Source organism: Pyxicephalus adspersus, chromosome 8, assembly GCF_032062135.1.
Source record: "Pyxicephalus adspersus chromosome 8, UCB_Pads_2.0, whole genome shotgun sequence".
Taxonomy (NCBI): Eukaryota; Metazoa; Chordata; class Amphibia; order Anura; family Pyxicephalidae; genus Pyxicephalus; species Pyxicephalus adspersus.
The window spans coordinates 6,065,666-6,085,855 of NC_092865.1; the positions used below are offsets into that span (position 1 = coordinate 6,065,666).

The 20,190-nt window shown below is 40.8% G+C and overlaps 1 protein-coding gene across 1 annotated transcript in view; it reads left to right on the top strand.

Moving 5' to 3' along the window:
- PATJ (PATJ crumbs cell polarity complex component) overlaps positions 1-20,190 on the top strand; it is a 111,973-nt gene that overhangs the window by 45,484 nt on the left and 46,299 nt on the right. The window contains exons 27-28 of the mRNA XM_072419386.1: positions 859-988; positions 13,573-13,769. Of these exons, the coding sequence (XP_072275487.1) occupies positions 859-988; positions 13,573-13,769 (327 nt within the window). The remainder of the gene's footprint in view (positions 1-858; positions 989-13,572; positions 13,770-20,190) is intronic.

Sequence of the window (20,190 nt, forward strand, 5' to 3'; positions counted from 1 at the left end):
ATTCACTGAAAATACACATTGGCAAATTTTTATTTTTGGCTTTGCAGACCAGAATTGAAAAGTACAGAGCACTTTTAAAAATATGAATAATCCCGCTGTGTATCTTTTATTTTGCAAATGGACATTTTTCACTAGTTCACCTCCTTTTAATCCACCAGTTTTGCATTTATATACAAATGTCTTGATGGCTTTTTTTTTTTTTTTTATGAAATTTGTGCTTTTCCATAAGTGCATTTTGCCATTAGCAGATAGGATGCTGAGTGCATAATTAAATCAAATCTATTATTTGTATTTCTAAATGTAACTACTAATGGCTAAGTGATATCTCCTGAAATGCGAGCCCTGTGATGTGTGTATGCTTTACTTCTTGTTGATAAAACACACAATGCTGAACCTGTCAGATACACAGCAGTTTTACTGCGCCCGGTGCCTGCAGCTGTGCAAGGTAAATCCTAATACATTCCTTTATTTGGTAGTGGGGCATTAACAGCTTAATGTAATTTTTCAATTTGTTGATGCTCATAATTAGGAGTAGTTACCTATCTCTCGTTTAATTACCTTGGGGACTAGAATAGTGACATCTATAGCACTATGTTCAAGATCATGCAGCAGTAAGGCTTTGTAATGTCTATGCAGGGAAGCAGTGACAGGTACTCCTAACTAATTATGTAATGGTTTTAACCTTCTTAGATTGTGACGTAAAATCCTTTATCTGGTAGCTGTTGTGGAACTACAAATACCACACTAGGTAGCAATCGCATAAAGTGAAGGAACTGTCTGTTTTGAAAACCTGATGATCTCTGTATAGTTCAATCTGTAACTTACATTTCTACACCATTTACACTGAAATGCATAGAGTCTCAAATTATTCTTTCTTCCTCTGTACAGAGTGTGTCTCCTGTGACTGCAGGTCCTCCACCACCAATGAAGCTGCCACCTCCATATAAAGAGAACATGGCACAAGTTGAAGAAGACGACAACAGTGATGGTAAGAGTTGATTTTTTTTGTAGTGGGGTACGAGCTTTTTAACAGGCCATTTAAACAAATGACTTAAATAAATACATAATATTTGCTTTGCCTTTTAAAATTTTGATAGCACAGTGGCTCAGTGGTTAGCACTCTGGGCTTTGCAGCGCTGGGTCCCAGGTTTGAATCTCCACCAGGACACGATCTGCATGGAGTTTGTAAGTTCTCCCCGTGTTTGCGTTGGTTTCCCCCGGGTACTCCGGTTTCCTCCCACATTCCAAAAACATGCAGTTAGGTTAATTGGCTTCCCCCAAATTGGCCTTAGACTGTAGTAATGTCATATGACTATGGTTGGGACATTAGATTGTGAGCTCCATTGAGGGACAGCTAGCGGCATGACTATGGACTTTGTACAGCACTGCCTAAAGTGTTGGTGCTATATAAATACTGGATAATGATAATATTAAAATTCTTTTCAGCAAGTTTTGTGATTTAGAAGCTGCTGCCAGGTAGCACAAAATTTTAAACTCTAATACTGTGGTAGTGCAACTTGGTCCAAAATGGACCCCCAACATGCTGAGTGGACAATGAATGAGCACATGTGCACTGAAGCAAAGAAGCAAAGCCAGACTGACTTCACCTCATTTCGAGATGAATTGCAATACATTATGTATTTAAAATAGTTGCAATTTAAACTATAACGTAATGGTGTGTGTGTGTATGTGTGTGTATGTATATATATATATATATATATATATATATATATATATATATATATATATACATACATACATACACAGTGGTACCTTGGTATACGTCCACTTTTGTATAAGTCCTGTTTGGACATGAAAAATTTTGCTTGGTATACAACCTTTGTGCTAGAACTTGTATGGGTCAAAATGAGTCATAACACCGCGCGCTACCCTTATTTAAGAGCGTCGGTATGCCAGTTGCTACCATTCAGTGAACAACCCGCGCTATAACTCTCTTTGAATTACATAACATCTCCTCCTCCCTTCTCAGCACCATCCTAGTAGGCACTCAACTCTTCTTAGCAAGGTAAAGTGATTTATTTCATCTAAATGCTTTTGTATTGTAACATTAAGCAGTGTTTAAATTATTTCATACAGCCCCATCAATGTATAATATGCCAATAACAATAGGATTTTTTTCCATGGGAACAGATTAATCATTTTCCTTTTATTTCTTATGGGAAATATTTGTTTGGTATAAGTCCAAAGATTTGGAAAGGATTAAGGACATACCAAGGTGTGTGTGTGTGTGTGTGTGTGTGTGTGTGTTTTTTGCATGAACATTTTGCATTCTTTGTTTAGGTGGTCAAAAGGTAGAACCTCCTACAAATAAAGCAGGTTTACTACTTTTATTGTTTTTTGTTTTTTTTGTTTTTTTCTTGCTGTCAGGCAATTTGCAGGTAAAGCTCTCTATAGGTGCAGACATTATCATTCATGTCCTATTACATTTTTCTGCTCTCCCATTTAGCTCAGGGTTAGCTGGCATGAATAAGTAAATAACATGTACTGTATAACTAAAGAAATGTGTTCATACTTTTCTTGTCTCCATTATTCCAAGTACATTGCTTCATCTGCATTGTTCCCTTACTGAGGGCATGTGCTGTATATGAATGATGAAAATGGCTACTGGCATTGAATCAAACAAGTATAAAAAGTGGCATAACATTTTTTTTATTACACAAAAAGCATATTTTTCTATAAGTGTATATATTCTGATCATGCCACTAGATGTCACTGCAGACAGCAATATAGATGGTGAATTACCGGCAATATGGAGCATAATAATAGGAGACCGTTATTGAATTTATAGTTGAATAACACATTGTCTTTATAATTGTTCATGAAGTTTTGTTCACCTTACCGAAGGCAGGGTGTGTTGTCTGATCATTTGTGACAACCTAGAGAAATACTCATTACATTGAGTTATGGGCAAACATGTGACGCTTGTCCTGCCTTACCACCCTTGCCCCTATGGCCAGTTTGCCTGGTGTGAGGATGGTCACATGGGAGAGAAGGAAGCCTGGATATTCCCATTATCTGTATAGAAATACAAAACTTGGAGTGGCGAGAAGTCAGTGGAATAGCAAAGGGATGGTAGATAAATGGTGCCAGCTAAAGGCAGTTGAGCAGCGTATGAAAGCTGGGTTGCTGTCATGCGGCAGAGCCACAGGGAAAGGCAGAGAAGTGCAAGCCCCACATACACCACTCTGCCGCTCCTGTGCAAACAGTGCGAGGAGTGCTGCCGCCAGTTCAAGGAGGGCTGCCGGCGCCTCCACCTCCCATCACCCTTAGCCCCCAACCCACCAGCCATGGACGGGCACTGGTCCGGGGGTTGGGGACCACTGCTCTTGAGTGTTTGCCATGATGTGTAAGTATGAAAGTGCACCTAATGACTGTTGGTTCGTTCTCCAGTGATGCTGACCATTTTTTACCCCTTTACAAAATAACCATTTTTGACCCCTACTGCTGCCACTCCTATCATCTTCCAGCTACTTTCTCCCAGGGGCACTCTTTGGGATGGTGTCTGTGTGGACACCCAAGGTGCATTACTCCAGACTCATGGGGGGGGTTACTGCCAGCACTGACGATGGCTGTCTCACACATTACCCCCAGGTGACAGAGCGACCAAAGACTTTAGATACTATGCCCCCTGCACTCTGAGTTTTCTACTCTTTGACCTCTGCATTCTGTTTCATACTACTCACCCCTGCATCACCAGCTACTGACCTATGCAGTCGATATTGCACAGACCCCTGCAATCTGGGTTCCAAAATACCTGACCTCTGAACTGTGAATTACATACTTCTGCCCTTGGTGGTCTGCATTACATACTAGTAAACTCAGCACTTAATGTTACATACTGCTGATTTCTGCATTCTGTGTTACAAATGACTAACCTTGGCTCTGCATTATATGCTACTGACGCCTGCATTCTGCACTGGTTACCACTGACCCCTGCACTCTGTTGCATACTAAGTTTTTAATTACCCCTGCACCCTTCTTTCCCTTCTACTGTTACCTCATCTCTATCTGTATTGTGTGCAAAGAAGCATATGTAAGAAAAATGTTCATCCAAACTATCCTTATTGTTGACATTTTTGTAACGCATTCACTTGGCAGTGTTTAAATCATATTTATGGGTTCAAGGACTGTAGTTTATGGACTGCAGCATACAGGGACTTCATACACCAGTAGATGGAAACCTTGTACAACCGGTGTTTTTTAATGTACCCTACTGAGATCTAAGCAGACAACATTTCAGCAAAGTAAATGTTTGCTTTTTTTCTTTGGCTTGTTATTACAGCCCTAAAACAGTCCCAGCATTGGTGATTTTGCAGCAAGATTATAACTTTAATATATTTACTTAACATCAAATCACTGCAGTGGGCAAGGATTCCGTAAATACACATTTTCTGCTTGTGTTTAGTTTGCAGCATTATTATAATTATTTTTTATTATTTATTATATTTAGCGTGTATAGTATAGTATTTATATAGCGACAGCATATTACCTAGCGCTGTACAAGTCCATAGTCATGTTAGTAGCTGTCCCTTAAAGGAGCTCACAATCTAATGTCCCTACCTCAGTCATATGTCATTATCACAGTCTGAGGTCAAGTTTTGGGAGAAGCCAATTACCTAACTGCATGTTTTTGGAATGTGGGAGGAAACAAGAGTACCCGGAGGAAACCCACAAAAACGCGGGGGAACCTGCAAACTCCATGCAGATAGTGTTTGGCCGAGATTCGAACCTGGGACCTAGCGCTGCAAAAGCCAGAGTGATAATAACAGGGTCTCAATCATTTTAAAGTCATTTTCAGTCTTTCAGCTTTTGTTAATGCAGCTTTTGTTAATGTAATACCTGGTGATCCTGCCATTTAAAAGATTCTTGTTCAGGTGTGACATTGCTTTATCCCTATCTCCTTTTACATGAAGACTTTAAACTGACTCACATTGCAGTCACAGCTCACAGCTGCCATCAGGGTCAGTTTCAAATTAGGGCAAAATGGGCAATGACCGAGGACCCCTACAAAGATCCACCTGATAGAATAGCAGGGTGCACACTGTGCTTGAATGCTGTGCATTTGAGACCCTCATTTATTTGCCCAGGACCCAATGCTTTTAGAACAGATGGTCCCTATCAGGTATCTAGTTTACAGCAATAATTTGCGGCTGATGCTTGAGCATGCAGCAGCACTGAGATGCAAAAAGCATTAAAAAAAAAAAATCTGTATATTGTCACATACAAGAAATTTGTTCTATACACGTCCACAAACATGCAGTTAGATTAATTATCTTCCACCAAAAAACTGACCTTAGACTGTAATAATGACATATGACTATGGTAGGGGTATTAGATTGTGAGCCCCTTTGAGGAACAGCTAGTGACATGGCTATGGACTTTGTACAGCGCTGCGTAATATGTTGGTGTTATTTAAGTACTCTATAATATAAATAATATTACAATACTATAGCAAATTTTCATCCAATTAGGGTTTTACTTTATTTTTTTGCAGCGTTTGTATCCTATTCATTGTGGTACATTGAAGCTGCTCTGTAAGCCCCTATTTAATGTACAGCACTGCGTAATATGTTGGCGCTATATAAACCCCGTTTATTAATATTAATAATAATAATAAAGGTGCAATGCTGCCCAGCTCGAAGTAGAATCCCAGGGATAACAAATACTTGTAAAAGGAATCATGTAGTAAATCTTTGAGTGAGTCTGTGTCACCCTGTTGGTGCTGTAGTGTTTTACCATGAAACACATTTCTGGATTATTATTAAACAGGATTTTTATAGCGCCAACATATTACACAGCGCTGTACATTAAATAGCGGGTGTCTGTGCCTTTTCTCGCACACGTTGTCTAATCCAGTTCAGAATGCAGTCTGTGTGCCTCGCCACTTTCTCCATTCACACGTAGTTTTGTAGTCAGAGCCCATCTGCTGACAGATGTGAGCCTCGGCTCCTGCTTCTCCGCTCCAAATCCCCGTCATTGATCACATCCCTCAGCACAAATGAAGCACCGTCCTGGGAAACGTGAATAGGCCCAAGGTCAACGGAGAAAATCCTGCCTGGAAATGCATGCGGAGCCAAGATTTCAGCTCCGTGCGGAGTAGAGGAGTCTCTGAGCAGTGCTTGGCTCTATGAAGTGCTTCTGTCCTTACAATGGTGCAAGCTGGATTCCCAGGTACCGGTTCACATTTCTTTTCTTGCATCCTCGTATCCTTTTCTTTGTATATTCCTTTAATCACTGTTAACGTGGTTCTTTGAGAATACCCAATTCTAAGCTATAATGATTCACTTTGGTGAATCTAGTCTCCGCCCATCTAAATCTGTCTAAAAATGTAAATGGACAAGCCTCTCTGGTCTCAACTCTGATCTGATCTAGAAATGATTTATGGAAACTGTAGAGAAAATTCACTTAAGTGGACATTCTGAGTACAGCATATAATAGCTTTATCTCTCCTTTTATTGTGTTTGCTGCCCATTTTAAATAATTGTCTCTAAAAGTGTTTGCCTTTCAAGGTTCCCCTGTGACTCTATGTGTGTTGTCGGTTCAGACATTGCTAACCAATCTCTTCTTTTAAATGAGCAGAGGGACAGAATGTCATTTGTGTTGAGATGCAATATGATTAGCGTGAAACGCGATACAAGAAATGTTTGTGGCATTGTAGCTGGGAGTTTGTAACGAGACAGAATTTAATTTGGAAATGCTTGAGATTTTTTTTTTTTGGTCTGCAGTGCATGAATTCCCTAGGGTAAATCTTGACACGTTCAAGGAGTTTCTGCTTGTGAGAGATAAATTCGAGTACTTTAAATTATGTAAATGCACAAGAGTGTGCTGGGAAAACATTAATGCCCATTAAGAGTGTACGCGACTCAAGGACCACCTTGTAATGAACGATTCCTCAAATGGACCTCGGCATTCTATGGAAATTCACTTTATTTTGAAATTCACCTTATGGAAATTCACCTTGCTTGCCTCTAATCTGCCTATCCAGAGATGACACCAAGATTCCTCTGATTTTTGGATAAACCAAACCTATTTGCTTATAGGAAATCGGCAGCTTCTACACTTTATAGCCAAAGGTTTATGAACACCTGATCATCACATCTGCACAAACTTGTTGAACATCTTGTTTCAAAACATTGGGCATGTTATGGGTTTTGCCCTCAGTTGAGGCTTTAAGCATGTGTAAGGGTAAACAATAGAACAATATGCAAAGAAAAGAAGTTTTTTTTTTTTTTTTTTTTTTGTGGCAAACGAATAGTTTTTTTAAGGCACATACAAAGTATAAATATTCACAACAGTCCTGTGAATGCAGTAACAAAAGTGACCGTTAGGATGTAATATCAACCCAATGGCATTGTTATAATCATAATGGGTCGGGCTCTTGCTCAAGAGGTCGCCATTGCTGGGTCGGGCTCTTGCTCAAGAGGTCGCCATTGCTGGGTCCATTGCTGGGTCGGGCTCTTGCTCAGGAGGTTGCCATTGCTGGGTCGGGCTCTTGCACAGGAGGTTGCCATTGCTGGGTCGGGCTCTTGCTCAGGAGGTTGCCATTGCTGGGTCGGGCTCTTGCACAGGAGGTCGCCATTGCTGGGTCGGGCTCTTGCTCAAGAGGTCGCCATTGCTGGTTCGGGCTCTTGCTCAAGAGGCCCAAGGCAACAGCTGCTTGCAAATCTGGTTACCTGCTGTATGCCCGGGAGCTGCCAGCTGCATAATTTCACATACTGGGTGTGAAAGGGCCTATGTTCCTTTACTTAAAATCATAACTTGTTTTCCAATTACACTGGCACATAGAGATGTTTGCCAAACCTACCACACATTATGAGCAGGGGCAAGGTGGGGGGGGGCACACAAGCTTCAGAGGCTTCCCCGCTGTCACAGTTGCTTTGGTATTTTGGATTTTTAACTGTGTCCTTTAGGCTTTACATGTGGAACTGTATGTAGGATACTGTACAATTCGCAAAAAGGATTTTATTTTATAAACATCTCCCTCGGGCTCCGTTCTGCAATTACAGATGGCTTTGCAAAAGTGAAAATGTGCTTTAAATCCCTCGCACGCTTGCTGTAGTTTTCCAAGTCACAGAAATGATTAAGTCCCCATAGTGTAAGACCTCAAGCTAACCACCGAGGCAGCTCTGACCGCAGATTTCATTGCAGGCGGATAAAATAAAGAGTTTGTTACCTCCCCTCATCTCCTCTCCAGAGAGATCAATAGAGCTCAGCTTTGTGCTGATATCCCCTCTAGGGCCTGGAAATCACAAATTACTCTGCAGACAACATGAAAAAGTGTCATGTCCTCTACAGGATTTAATTATCTTGTTACAATAGGATGCATTGCTTATTATGGCCCCGGACTCTGACGTTTTATCGCTGTCAGGTCATCTTGGTTCGGTAGAATATGGACACGTTGGACAGGTGCTTTCTACACACTACCTCCCGTTCATGAATTATCTGGGGGTTTGTTTCCGCAAAGTGGCACTTTTACTGCAGCTGTGTGTGTGTGTGTGTGTGTGTGTGTGTGTGTGCGGGTGGAAGCTTGGTTCGCTGCAGTTATTTAGACTATCATCAATAATACAGAGATACAATTACATTTCTGCATTTCCTACATTCAGGAGGGAAATAAATCATGCTGAGAAATATGGAACACAGAATTGTTTTAACATTCATCTTCCCACCTGGGGACTGCAGAGTCGGAGCAAGACTTAAACACCAGCCCTGCAGCTAAACACTCATATGGAACATATAGATGTATACATGCAATTGTGTGTGTGTAATATAGTGATGTCGCTGCTCTCTAGAGAACGGAGGGGCCGCCTTCTTGGTGATGTCACTGCTCTCTAGAGAACGGATGGGCCGCCTTCTTGGTGATGTCACCGCTCTCTACAAAACGGATAGGCCGCACAGTGCTGCGTAATATGTTGGCGCTATATAAATCCTGTTTAATGATGATAATAATATTAATTCTGGGTGATGCCACCACTCTCTAGAGAAAGTTTAGGCTTCTGATGTCCCCATTCTACATTGAATGTATAAGCTACATTCTCAGCAGTGTCATTATTCTCTAGGAAATGGATGGGCTGTGTAGTCGAAGAGGTCTTTAGAAAACAAATAGGATAAGTTTTCCCACAGATGCCACTTGTCTATAGTGAATAGATAGGCTGCATTTTCATTGATGTCATCGGCATGAAAAGACTTAGACTTTTCAGTAATTTCACCTTTCTGGCTTTGCAGCTAATATGTATTTTATGTGGACCAATTAATCTTTCCTATATTATATGAGTTGTTTGCGGCCATAGCTGCACTGCTTTGGTGCTTTGGTCAAAGTCATCATTTTAGCTGCCTGTTCTGCTGCTGCCTGTCAGCTGTAATACTGATGGCTGTTGTGTTATGTGTAGAAACCTTCACCAAACCCACAACAGTTCAATTTGTCACCTTTATTGAAATAGCTGCAAGTAAACCTATTGCACATCTTGAGGGTATAGACAGATCATGAAAAATGCTCAAGTAGATGTTCCTGAATAGCAAAAGCATGTGCAGAGATATAAGCAAGTGATGTTCACATTATATACAAATCTTAACTCTTTCTGGTTCCAGGATAGATGAGATTTGCCTGTAATTTCAGCTCTGAATATCAATGGATAATTGTATTGATTTGCCACAAGTCATATAAATATTACAATGTATTTACATATAACTTTTCTGATGTGCAGGTATAAGGGCTCTCTTTTGGATAAGACTAAAATATTATTTAGAGTCCCTGTCACATGACTCTGCATCCATGCAGGGCAATGAAGCTCAGCAATCACTTCTCTGTACAGCTCCTTCAATAATTCTTCCTCTCCTTGGGGGAGCAGTGACTTCAGTTCCTAATTATGTCCCAAGTACAAAAGGTAGCAAACTATATTCTTAATTCAATAATCCTAATGCATTATTGTTGGCCACCAGTAGATGGTGCTGTGTCCTCATGTATAGTGTGTAACAAACTCAAGTCTCATGTCAAATAGCAATATTTTACATGAGGACAAATCGCCATCTACTGGTGTGACCATCACATAAACAACTTATTTTTCTAATGGCATTCGAGGAGGAAAAATCTTGGGTTATACTCGGGTATAAATGGTATTTCTTTGCATTCAGTTGCAAAGTGCTTGTTACAGTTTATAGCTAAGCACACAAGTAAAAAAACAAAAAACTCAGTAAATTTTAACAGGCCTTGTTCATTCCCCAGCCTGTGACTGGACAGTAAAATGAGAAGGAGCAGACTGATGAGCTTGTCTCCATCACTTTTCTATCTCCCTCTATCAGCATACTCCTTGCACCACTGTTTCAGCAGGAGACTTATAGCAGATCAAAGGTTAGAAATTCCACTGCATGCTTAAAAATACACACATTTAAATGTGCATTAACAGAAAAAGAGCTGGATTATTTTGTGTCTTTTACTGCCTGAAATTTGATGCTTGGCTTTTTGTGTGATTTTGTGCAGTCATTTTGTGCAGACTTTCCTTTCTATTGGAGCGTATGGCCTTTATGTCTTGATGAGGCCTTCTTGGGAAATTGAATTGATTTTCTGTACACCAGCTGCCATCATGCATTCCTGCCTCTGTTAACATCCCGTCCATTTCATTGCCCCCAGATGACACCACAGAGAGCCTTTCAGACTCAATGTCAACCTTCTGTTCATCAAAGAATAAAATGCATTGCTTTCTCTGAGATTCTGGCATTTAATATAAAAGCGAATTACATCTTCTCATTATTTTAATACCTCCATCCTTCAACGTATATTTTTTTTATTTTACCTGTTCGACCTCCATAACCATAGCAACAGCCATTTGCGGGAGACCTTGAGTAGTGTTAAGTGGCGTTTACTGGTATCCGTGGCAGGCCGGGATATTGATCCGAAGGATTGCTAAATTTTTACAGTGCTTTAGTTCTTTGCAATTACAAGGTAAATTGTTAGTTGACGGTGGTCATAAGTCAGGGTGAAATGCTGCGTTACTGTGCTAGCAAAATCTCATTTGTCAGTACGTCTGAGAGAGGAACATATCATTTTCCTTCTGTATAGCCCATCGTTTATCCCACTGGTAGATATAGAAAATTTACCAAAGTCCCTCACTGATCAACAGCTGCTGAGATACAATATCAGTACATTGCTCAGTCAGTCCTGACTTGTAGATTTGGGCTGAGGAAGAGCAAGGCACAATTACTTGACAGCATTTCTTACTAGCAAGGGGATCCTGCATTTGTATGATGTAAATGTGGCTGTCCTTGAGTGCCCAAATGGCAGCACGGTGGCTCAGAGGTTAATACTCTGGCCTTTGCAGCGCTGGGTCCCAGGTTCGAATCTGAGCCATGACTCTGCACGGAGGTTGCAAGTTCTCCCGATGTTTGCGTGGGTTTCCTTCCACATTCCAAAAACATGCAGTTAGGTTTATTGGCTTAGCCCCAAATTGGCATTAGACTGTGTCCGTTGCTTGAATTTCCATTTCCATACCAGTCCGTTAAACCTCTGAAACTGCTGCTGGCTTCAGCCATCTAAAAGCCTCCCTTGTATAAACCTCCAAGAGCCCTGAGACTTCTGCTGACCACCACCATCTAAAAGCTTCACTTGCGTAAACCTCAAAAAAGCCTGAGACTGCTGCTGCCCTCGGCCATCTAAAAGCTTCCATTCTATAAACCTCCAAAAGCCCAGAGACTGCTGCTGGCCCCTGACATCTAAAAGTTTCCCTTGTATAAACCTCCAACAGCCTTGAGACTGCTGCTGGGGTCACTGACCACCCCCATCTAAAAACCCAGATTGCGTAAACTTAAAAAAAAACTGAGAATGCTGCTGGCCATCTAAAAGCCTCCCTTGTATAAACCTCCAAGATCCCTTAGACTGTTGCTGGCCACCATCATCTAAAAACCTTTTTGGATAAACCTCCAAAAGCCCTGAGATGGCCGCTGGCCTCCGCAATCTTGCATATGGCGTTGGCAGCCCCCGCAGACTTGGCGATCTAACTCAAGTGATAGCCTGTAGTAATGCCCTTTACGGTTTCTCTAACCGCTACATACCGGTAGTAGGTTATGTAGAGAAGTGTTGGTGGGGCAGGGAACCTGGGCCGACAGACAATTTATTTGGGGCTTCCAGAAGAGGAAGGGGCAATGAGGTGCCCTCACATGGAGGGAGTTTTGCTAGACAACTTCCAGGAGTAGTGAAAATTTGGTAGCCAATTCAAATGCTAATGGTGTGTAGAGAACTGCAAGACCATCTAATTGACTGCTAATTAGGCCTCGATTCTGCAATTAGGCCTGTTCCCCATGACGATTCATTGCCTGTTTTAGTACTGCCACATGATGGACTTGCTTCTGTAGAAGGTGATGAGGAATGCGCTTGAGTTGCCTCTGGTTGATCCACATAAAATATTTCTGCCACCTCTCCATATCATGTTAGGCTTGAGGAAGAACATTGTAAAGGCCATGGGTAAATCAAACTCCGTGGGTTTTCCCTAACTTGTTGAGAAAACATATTCCAAACATATTCACTGCAAAAATGAAGGAAGGGTTATTTATAGGGCCACAGATCGTCTGTTTTGCAGGATGATGTTTTCAAACAGTCTCTCTCAGCAGCTGAGCTAGAAGCTTGGGAAAATTTTCTGGGCAACCGTAAGTCTCCTTCATACAAGGAAGGAGTTCAGAATCTGCTTGATTCATACCAGAAACTGGGTTGTTGCATGTCATTAAAAACACATTTCTTGCACTCGCATCTAGAATTCTTCCTGGAAAATCTCGGCATGGTGAGTGACGAACAAGGGGAACATTTTCACCAGGACATTCAGCTAATGGAGCACCGCTACCAAGGTTTCTGGAATGAAAGTATTGATGGCTGACTACTGCTGGATTCTCTACCACGACAATCCAGACAAGGAGTACACAAGAAAATCATACTCTAAAGCCGCATACACACATGCAATTCTTGTCGTTGGAATAGATCTTTCACAATCCTTTCCAAGAACCACAAGATGCATGATCGAGTGCTGTACATACAGCACCGTTCTGCTCTATGGAGAGGGAAGGGGGAGAGCGACGGAGCGGCACCCTACTGCGCGCTCTCCCGCTTCCCTTGCATTAGGATCACTGGTCGTTCATCGTTCGTGGATCCGCCAGGACGGATCCACAGACGATGAACGACATGGGCTGTACACGGCAGATTCTTACCCGATATCTGGTCGATGCCGATTATCGGGCGAGAAAAATTTGACGTGTGTACGTAGCTTTAGTATTTCTGAAGAAACAATGCTACCTGACCAATACTGTTCAGTAGATCTATACCACAGTGTGCCTTATATTACTTCCCACTGAAGATGTATTACCCTTCACTTCAATGGTGCTTACGTTTTAGTACAAACCACATGCACGTACAAAGTTAACTATAATAGTGATCATAACTCAGGAACTGTACGTAGGGAATAACTAAAATCATATCTGCTCGAAAAACTGATTTAGAAAAGTTTGCTGTGGTTTCTGATGATTATCAAAACTAATTTTTTGTTGACCTGTTATGTTTCCTTTTTGTCTCTGTAGAGAAAATAAGGCAGAGATATGCTGACCTTCCGGGGGAGCTGCACATTGTTGAGCTAGAGAAGGATAAAAATGGACTTGGCCTCAGTTTGGCGGGTAATAAGGACCGATCACGGATGAGCATCTTTGTGGTAGCCATAAATCCAGATGGGCCGGCTGCAAGAGATGGGAGAATCCAAGTTGGAGATGAATTGCTGGAAGTAAGTCTTACTTTGTACGCATGGTAGTACACGGCATGCTGTAAGTTCTCCATGGGATCGCCGCAATTTTGCCCATTGGTAAAGCTGGAGACACCTTAGTTACTTTAATTTTGAAAAATAAAGTTTGGTTTTCTGTATGACAAAGTATGATAGTTTATTAAGGGTAAGGACCATGGAAACAAAATGGCTGTCTCAATGCTAAGCAGGTCAAGCCATTGTGTATGTTCCCTTACCAGACCTTAGTGGGTCACATCTATCAACATTTAATGTGGCTTACTGAATTTAAAGGCCGAGAAAAACAAAATGTTCGCCATGATTCTAAACAAGTTAACAAAGTTTTTGTATGTATTTACTTAACCTCTCTAGCGGTAACCCCGAATGTGACTTGGGGTAGAACAAAGTTGCTAAAAGCGGTAACCCCGAGTCACACTTGGGTTAGGTAAACCTTTGGGAGGTAAGTAAATACAACGCTCACCTGATCCGCCGGCATCGTGCGCCATCCATCGCCGTGATCTCCGTCTTCTTTCTTCTTCCTCCAGCTGGCTTCTGCACCAGATGGGTCACCGGAGGAGTTCCTGCTGACGTTGGTGCGTGTGTACGTTGCCGGCAAGGCGGGGGCAGGAAATTCAAAATCCATTTGTATTGCATTCAATACAAAATAACTATATGGAATGCAATACATTGGATTTATATGTGTAAAACCAGTACATTGTTTTCAAGAACATTTATTTTACAGTATATATAATAGTATGAAAATTTTTTTTTAAATATGTTTAATTTATTGTTTTTACATGATTTTGTGTTTCAAACTTTATTATACTCATACTATTATATTATACTGTAAAATAAATTTTCATGAAAAACAATGTACCGCTTTTAGACATATAAAACCGGAAAGAAATGAACCCCTAGGGAGGTTAATGAGCCTTGGGTGAGTTACATTTCTCTACTTTATAGTTGCTGCAATTAAAGACTATGTCCAGGCATTACCTACCTTTGCCCCAGGCGTACTTTTCTCCCCCTTTCACCAGACCATTCCCAGCATTCATATTTTTTCTTTCTACCCGGTTTGTGTCACAAAAAAAATGTTGTCTTTCAATTATTTTTTTTTTTTACATCACCAGACATGTAAATTATTGCAAGAGCGTCAGATCTAAGATTTCAGATCCTAAAACCTAGACACACCACCAGAACTCTATTTCCCAAGAGCCCTTTCCCTACATGTGTGTGTGATGAGGCGGTTAGTAACAGAATAGAAACAGAACAGTAACAGAAAGGGGTGTAATTTTGTAGCCCAGCAGACAGGATCGACAATGTGTTTTGGGATTTCAGTGCGACAGAGGCAATGTGCTGTCAACAAAAACAATGTTCACCTTAAACCAGGAAAAGAAAAATAAATGCCACAATGTTCATCAACTAGCCAAAGTCTGATTGGATGACCATGCCTACCTCTTTAAAATAGGTTTATTTACTGAAAAAGTTTAGGCTGTTCTAGAAACGTAAAATAATTATGATTGCAAAGGATAATTCCTTCATCTTTGTGATGTGGTGTCTTCAACCCTCCAAACATTTACAAGCAAAAATCATCTTGTCTCCCAAACGATTGGCTGTTCTTTGCAATGTGAGTTTTAATTGAAGTTTTTTTGAAGTTTTATTGGATGAATTGAACATGAGGTCAAAATAACACCAGTAGTGAGTTAGCAAATAGAGATAAAAAGGAACAAAGTTCCATTAACAAAGGATGGAAGCTAATATTAACATTTAACACACAGTTAACATCCACAGGGTTCCATCCTTGGAGTTATAGCTCTCATATCCGTTCCTGCCATTCGTGTTTCCTCATACACTAAATTGTGTAATATTCCATAATATACCTCTGTGAATTCACCCAGCAATTTTCTTCTTATTATTAGTTGTCAAGGGGGTGGTGGTTGGGGGGGTATATTGTGGTTATTAGGGGTTTAGGGGAGAAAGGGCTAGTTGGTACGTTTTTCCTCTTCCCTACTTTATGTGTGCAAGTGACTCACATTGTGTTCATGGATCAGAAACAAGGGCCTGCAGATAACCCTCAGATTTAATAAACTTAGACCAGTAGAACCATCTTTGCCTGGTCGCATCCTCCCTGCTTCTCATCAAGGCTTTGAGGTCTTCCATCAATCGTAATTGGTCCATGCGTTCCAACCAATGTGTTATGTGGGGGTTCCCCTGCTGATGCCACAGTATCGGGATGCATGCTCTTGCTGTGTCTATCAGTCAGATCAAAGGTGACTTACGATAGATTTTCTGTTTAAAGCTGTTGAGATCCTGCCTCAAAGGGTATAGGATGGTCTGAGAAATGTGGTAGAATGCTGCAGCCAGCCTTATCCATCCTTCCCACCGCTCCTATTCTGCTGCCTTTTTGTAGTTTTCTTCATTGGTTTCCAATTCACCTTAGAATCAAAGTCAAGCTCCTGTGCTTTGCCTTGAAATCCCTCCACAGTTTCTGTCCCACTTACCTTTCTGACCTGATATAAAAATACTCCCCTAGCCGCACTCTTTATCCCTCCAATGACCTACTAATGACTTCTTCACTCATAACCTCATCACACGCAAGACTCCAAGACTTTTCTAGAGCTGCCCCGACTATCTAGAATGGTCTTCCTTGTCCTATGCGGCTTGTTCCTTCCTTCTGCTCATTTACAAGAGCTCTCAAAACCCAACGCTTCAACCTCATCTACCCGTCTTCTTCTGTCTCCTAAACCCTCACTACTTCCCACCATTCCATATTCCCCTCCTATTGTGTGATACTTCCCCCACCTCCTAGATTGTAAGCTCTTCAGGCCCTCTCCTCCTCCTGTGTTACTGTCTGTATCTGTCATTTGCAACCCCTATTTAATGTACAGCGCTGCATAATATGTTGGCGCGATATAAATCCTGTTTAATAATAATAAGGTTATACACTCTCTCCCAGGAAGGTCGAACCCTCGGGCATTCACAGACAATGTGCAAGTGATCTCTATTTGTATTGCACCTCCAACATTTGTCTGGCATTTCTGGATATATGGAGTGCAAGACAGAAGGAACTCTGTATCATCTTGTTAAAAGGTTATGGCCAGTTTCCTGGTAAGTGAAGCTAATTTAGGAGGACGGTGTTGTTGATAAAGGTTTTTCTACCTGCATTGGAGAGCAAGAAATGTTTAGGTCTTGAGCACACGTCTGCAAGCAAGGCGGTGTATAGCCCGCAGGAGACACGATACGGTCAGTGTAGGGGACCAAGTGGCGCACGGGGCCCTGTTCTATACATGATATTTTAAACTCTGTGGGAGGTCTGTGAAAATTGTTCAGACTTGCAGGGAGTATAGAACATGCTGGAGCTGCTACATTCTCCATAACCTCAGGGCCCTATAGATATCTGATGCATTTATCTTTAGTTTTATCATATTCTAATGTTCCTCGCACACTAATAATTCGCTGAGCTTAGTAAACAAAACACTTTTAGTAAATCATGCAATGCCTCTGAGCCTTCAATGTGGTTTATTGGAGGCCAATAATACAACATGTCTGCTTCATCATAAAAAGCATTTTATTACAGCAGTGGTTGATTTATCTTTCCAGCCCATCGTAAAGTCTGGGACATATAAAGTTCTGCTTCAGTTTTCTTGTAAACCTTAATTGTTATCCAGTTTCAGAAAATGAAAACCTTTAATGCAAAAATATTGAACAAACTGTTCTCTGTATGTGTCACATTATACCCTTATATTTGCATCTTCTCTTATCTTTATTTATGAAATCTTCTGGAGAGTTGTAAATTAATCAAATCTGTCTTGATTTGGTTTAATTAAAATTTGTAAAGTTTAACCATTGTTCATTCAGTGAAGAGAAACTCTTTCCCAAAACGCAATCATTAATTGTTACAGCCGTGCTGGCATCTGTTTTATTGTGTGTTTTATCTAAAGACACTGCAAGTACAGAAAAAATATCTGCCGATATGTCAGAAACGCACTTTACTTGCATGGCTGGCATACACACATTTAATTTTTGTTGTTGGAAATATTTTATGATCGTTTCCAGTGACAATAGAGTGACAGATGAACAAATGAGCACCGTACACAAAGCACCCCTATGGAGAGGGAAGAGGGCAGAATGAGCAAGTGGCCCCCCTCTGTGTTCTTCTCACTTGTATTGGGGTCCCTCATGGACCTGTCAGGACAGCTGGCAATAATAATAATAATATTAATGCCCCTATTAATTCCATATGGAGCTGCCATCCATACATGTGGCGTCTCCTGAGAGAAAGCCGTTCCCTGGCATGAGGAAACAGTAAACGTACTGCAACCTCATGGCCAGTGTCAACATAGCCAGAAGCTAATCATTTTGTAGATAAAATCTGAAGGGGATGTTTGGGATAACACAGGAAGTGTGCACAGGACATAAAGCTCTGAACTTATTACAAGACCAACCAACCGCACTCATTGAACAGATGTAACAACATTTTTCTAATGGTATTTTTAACCAACTAAAAAAGTTCTTTGTTAGGATTTATATGCACTTTTATTTGACCTGTCAAGGTTTATCAATTTTAGTCAGATGTGAGGTTCCTGCTGCCTGTACTCCCTTCATAATCCTAAAAGTATTCTGCAAAAATCTGCATTAAAGCAAACACATCTCCTGGATCCCCCACAGCTCTCCAGTTCCATCTGTTGACCTCCACTCCTCGAGTATTGACAAAGGGCCTGGTTTATTAAAGCTCTACAAGGCTGGAGAGGATACACTTTCATCAGTGAAGCTGGGTGATCCAGCAAACCTGGGATGCATTTTCTTAAGTAATTTGCTATTTGTTAGCAAATGTTTTGAATCGTGGACCAGATCCATTTCAGGTTTGCTGGATCCCCCAGGTTCACTGATGAACATGTGTCTTCTACAATCCTGTAGAGCTGTAATAAATTTGGCCCTTTGACTTCGCTTTCTTGCCGACTGCCACTAAAATCTTCAGCATTTGAGACTCCTGGGTGCAAGCTGTATAGGTAGCTGAGGGTGACTTGGTATCGGCCTCTTGCAACCACTCAACAGCAAAGTTTAAATTAGTATAAGGAGAAGGGGCACAAAGAGGCAAATAATCGTACTACAGTGCAAGGAGCTTGCTGACAGCGTGAGAAACAAAGTGACAAAGAAACTCTTAAGGCATTCAATTTTTAACCAAAAGTAAAAAATCATTTAGATTTTATTTAATATATTATAAAACATATATAAAATCTTACATGGCAAACATAACTCATACAAATGAAATCGAGAAAAGAAACTTCCTATAGGTTGAGTCTGAATTCATGGTTCAACGCGTTTCACAGACAGGGTCTGCTTCTTCAGGAAGTATTGAGACCTACAGACTTATACAATGTAAGGTAAGACATATATTTAGGTAGACAACTATTTCACATATCAACCTAAAAGTCATGGATGTCAACAAAGTTCTCACTACTGCCCCTCGGGAGGTTGATAACATACCCAAATTATTCCTGGTGTCTGAGCATACAACAGAACATTAGTGTGCAGAGGTGGGCAGCATAGGATTAGGGGATAGAAGAAAGGAAATGGTGCAGATGATGGCACAGGAAACAAATTCTTTCATTTCGCTCCCAGATTTAGGTTTGTAGTCCTATGAGGAAATACTATAAATACATACAATGTATGCACAAATTTCTTGTCTAGATGTATCAGTTGCGGGATGTGGCATTCTGATGAATAATAAGATGTTTTTGGAGAACAATAGGACTTCAGTAGCACTGCACCAATAACTGAGCTGCAGATGAGAGTTTATGAATCAAGACCTGATTCTATACCAAATCTGTTTTGTAAAATATTGCTGTGATAGTTTTGCACTTTTTTCTTATTATTTTTACACAGGATTTTTATAGAGCCAACATATTATGCAGCGCTGTACATTAAATAGGGGTTAAAAATGACAGACAGATACAGACAGTGACACAGGAGGAGGAGAGGATCCTGTACAGAAGAGCTTACAATCTAGGAAGTGGGGGAAGAATCACACAATAGGGGACGCAGCCACTTTAAAAAAAATCCCCCTGATTACATTTCAGATGACAGATTTTTGGTTTCATGCTGGAAATGCCCAATCAGTAATAATTTTTCTTTTCTCACTCAAGATTTTTTTCCTATAAAATATGTTTTCCAGCCGTCTCCAGACTCCAAACGAGTATTTAAATTGCTGACTTTTTATAGGCACTCAGAATCTCTTATATATGGGAGCCTTGTGAGTTGATTTCCCATAATTGTATAAACTCCCAGCATCATCACCGCGTACATATTGCACGTTTTAAGCCAGTAATTGGGCTCTAGGAGCGTTGTTTTTTAATAGCGTTCTGTGATCACAGAGGCAAATTAGATATTTTACTTCTCTCTGCAGCAAACACGTCTGTAGTTCTGG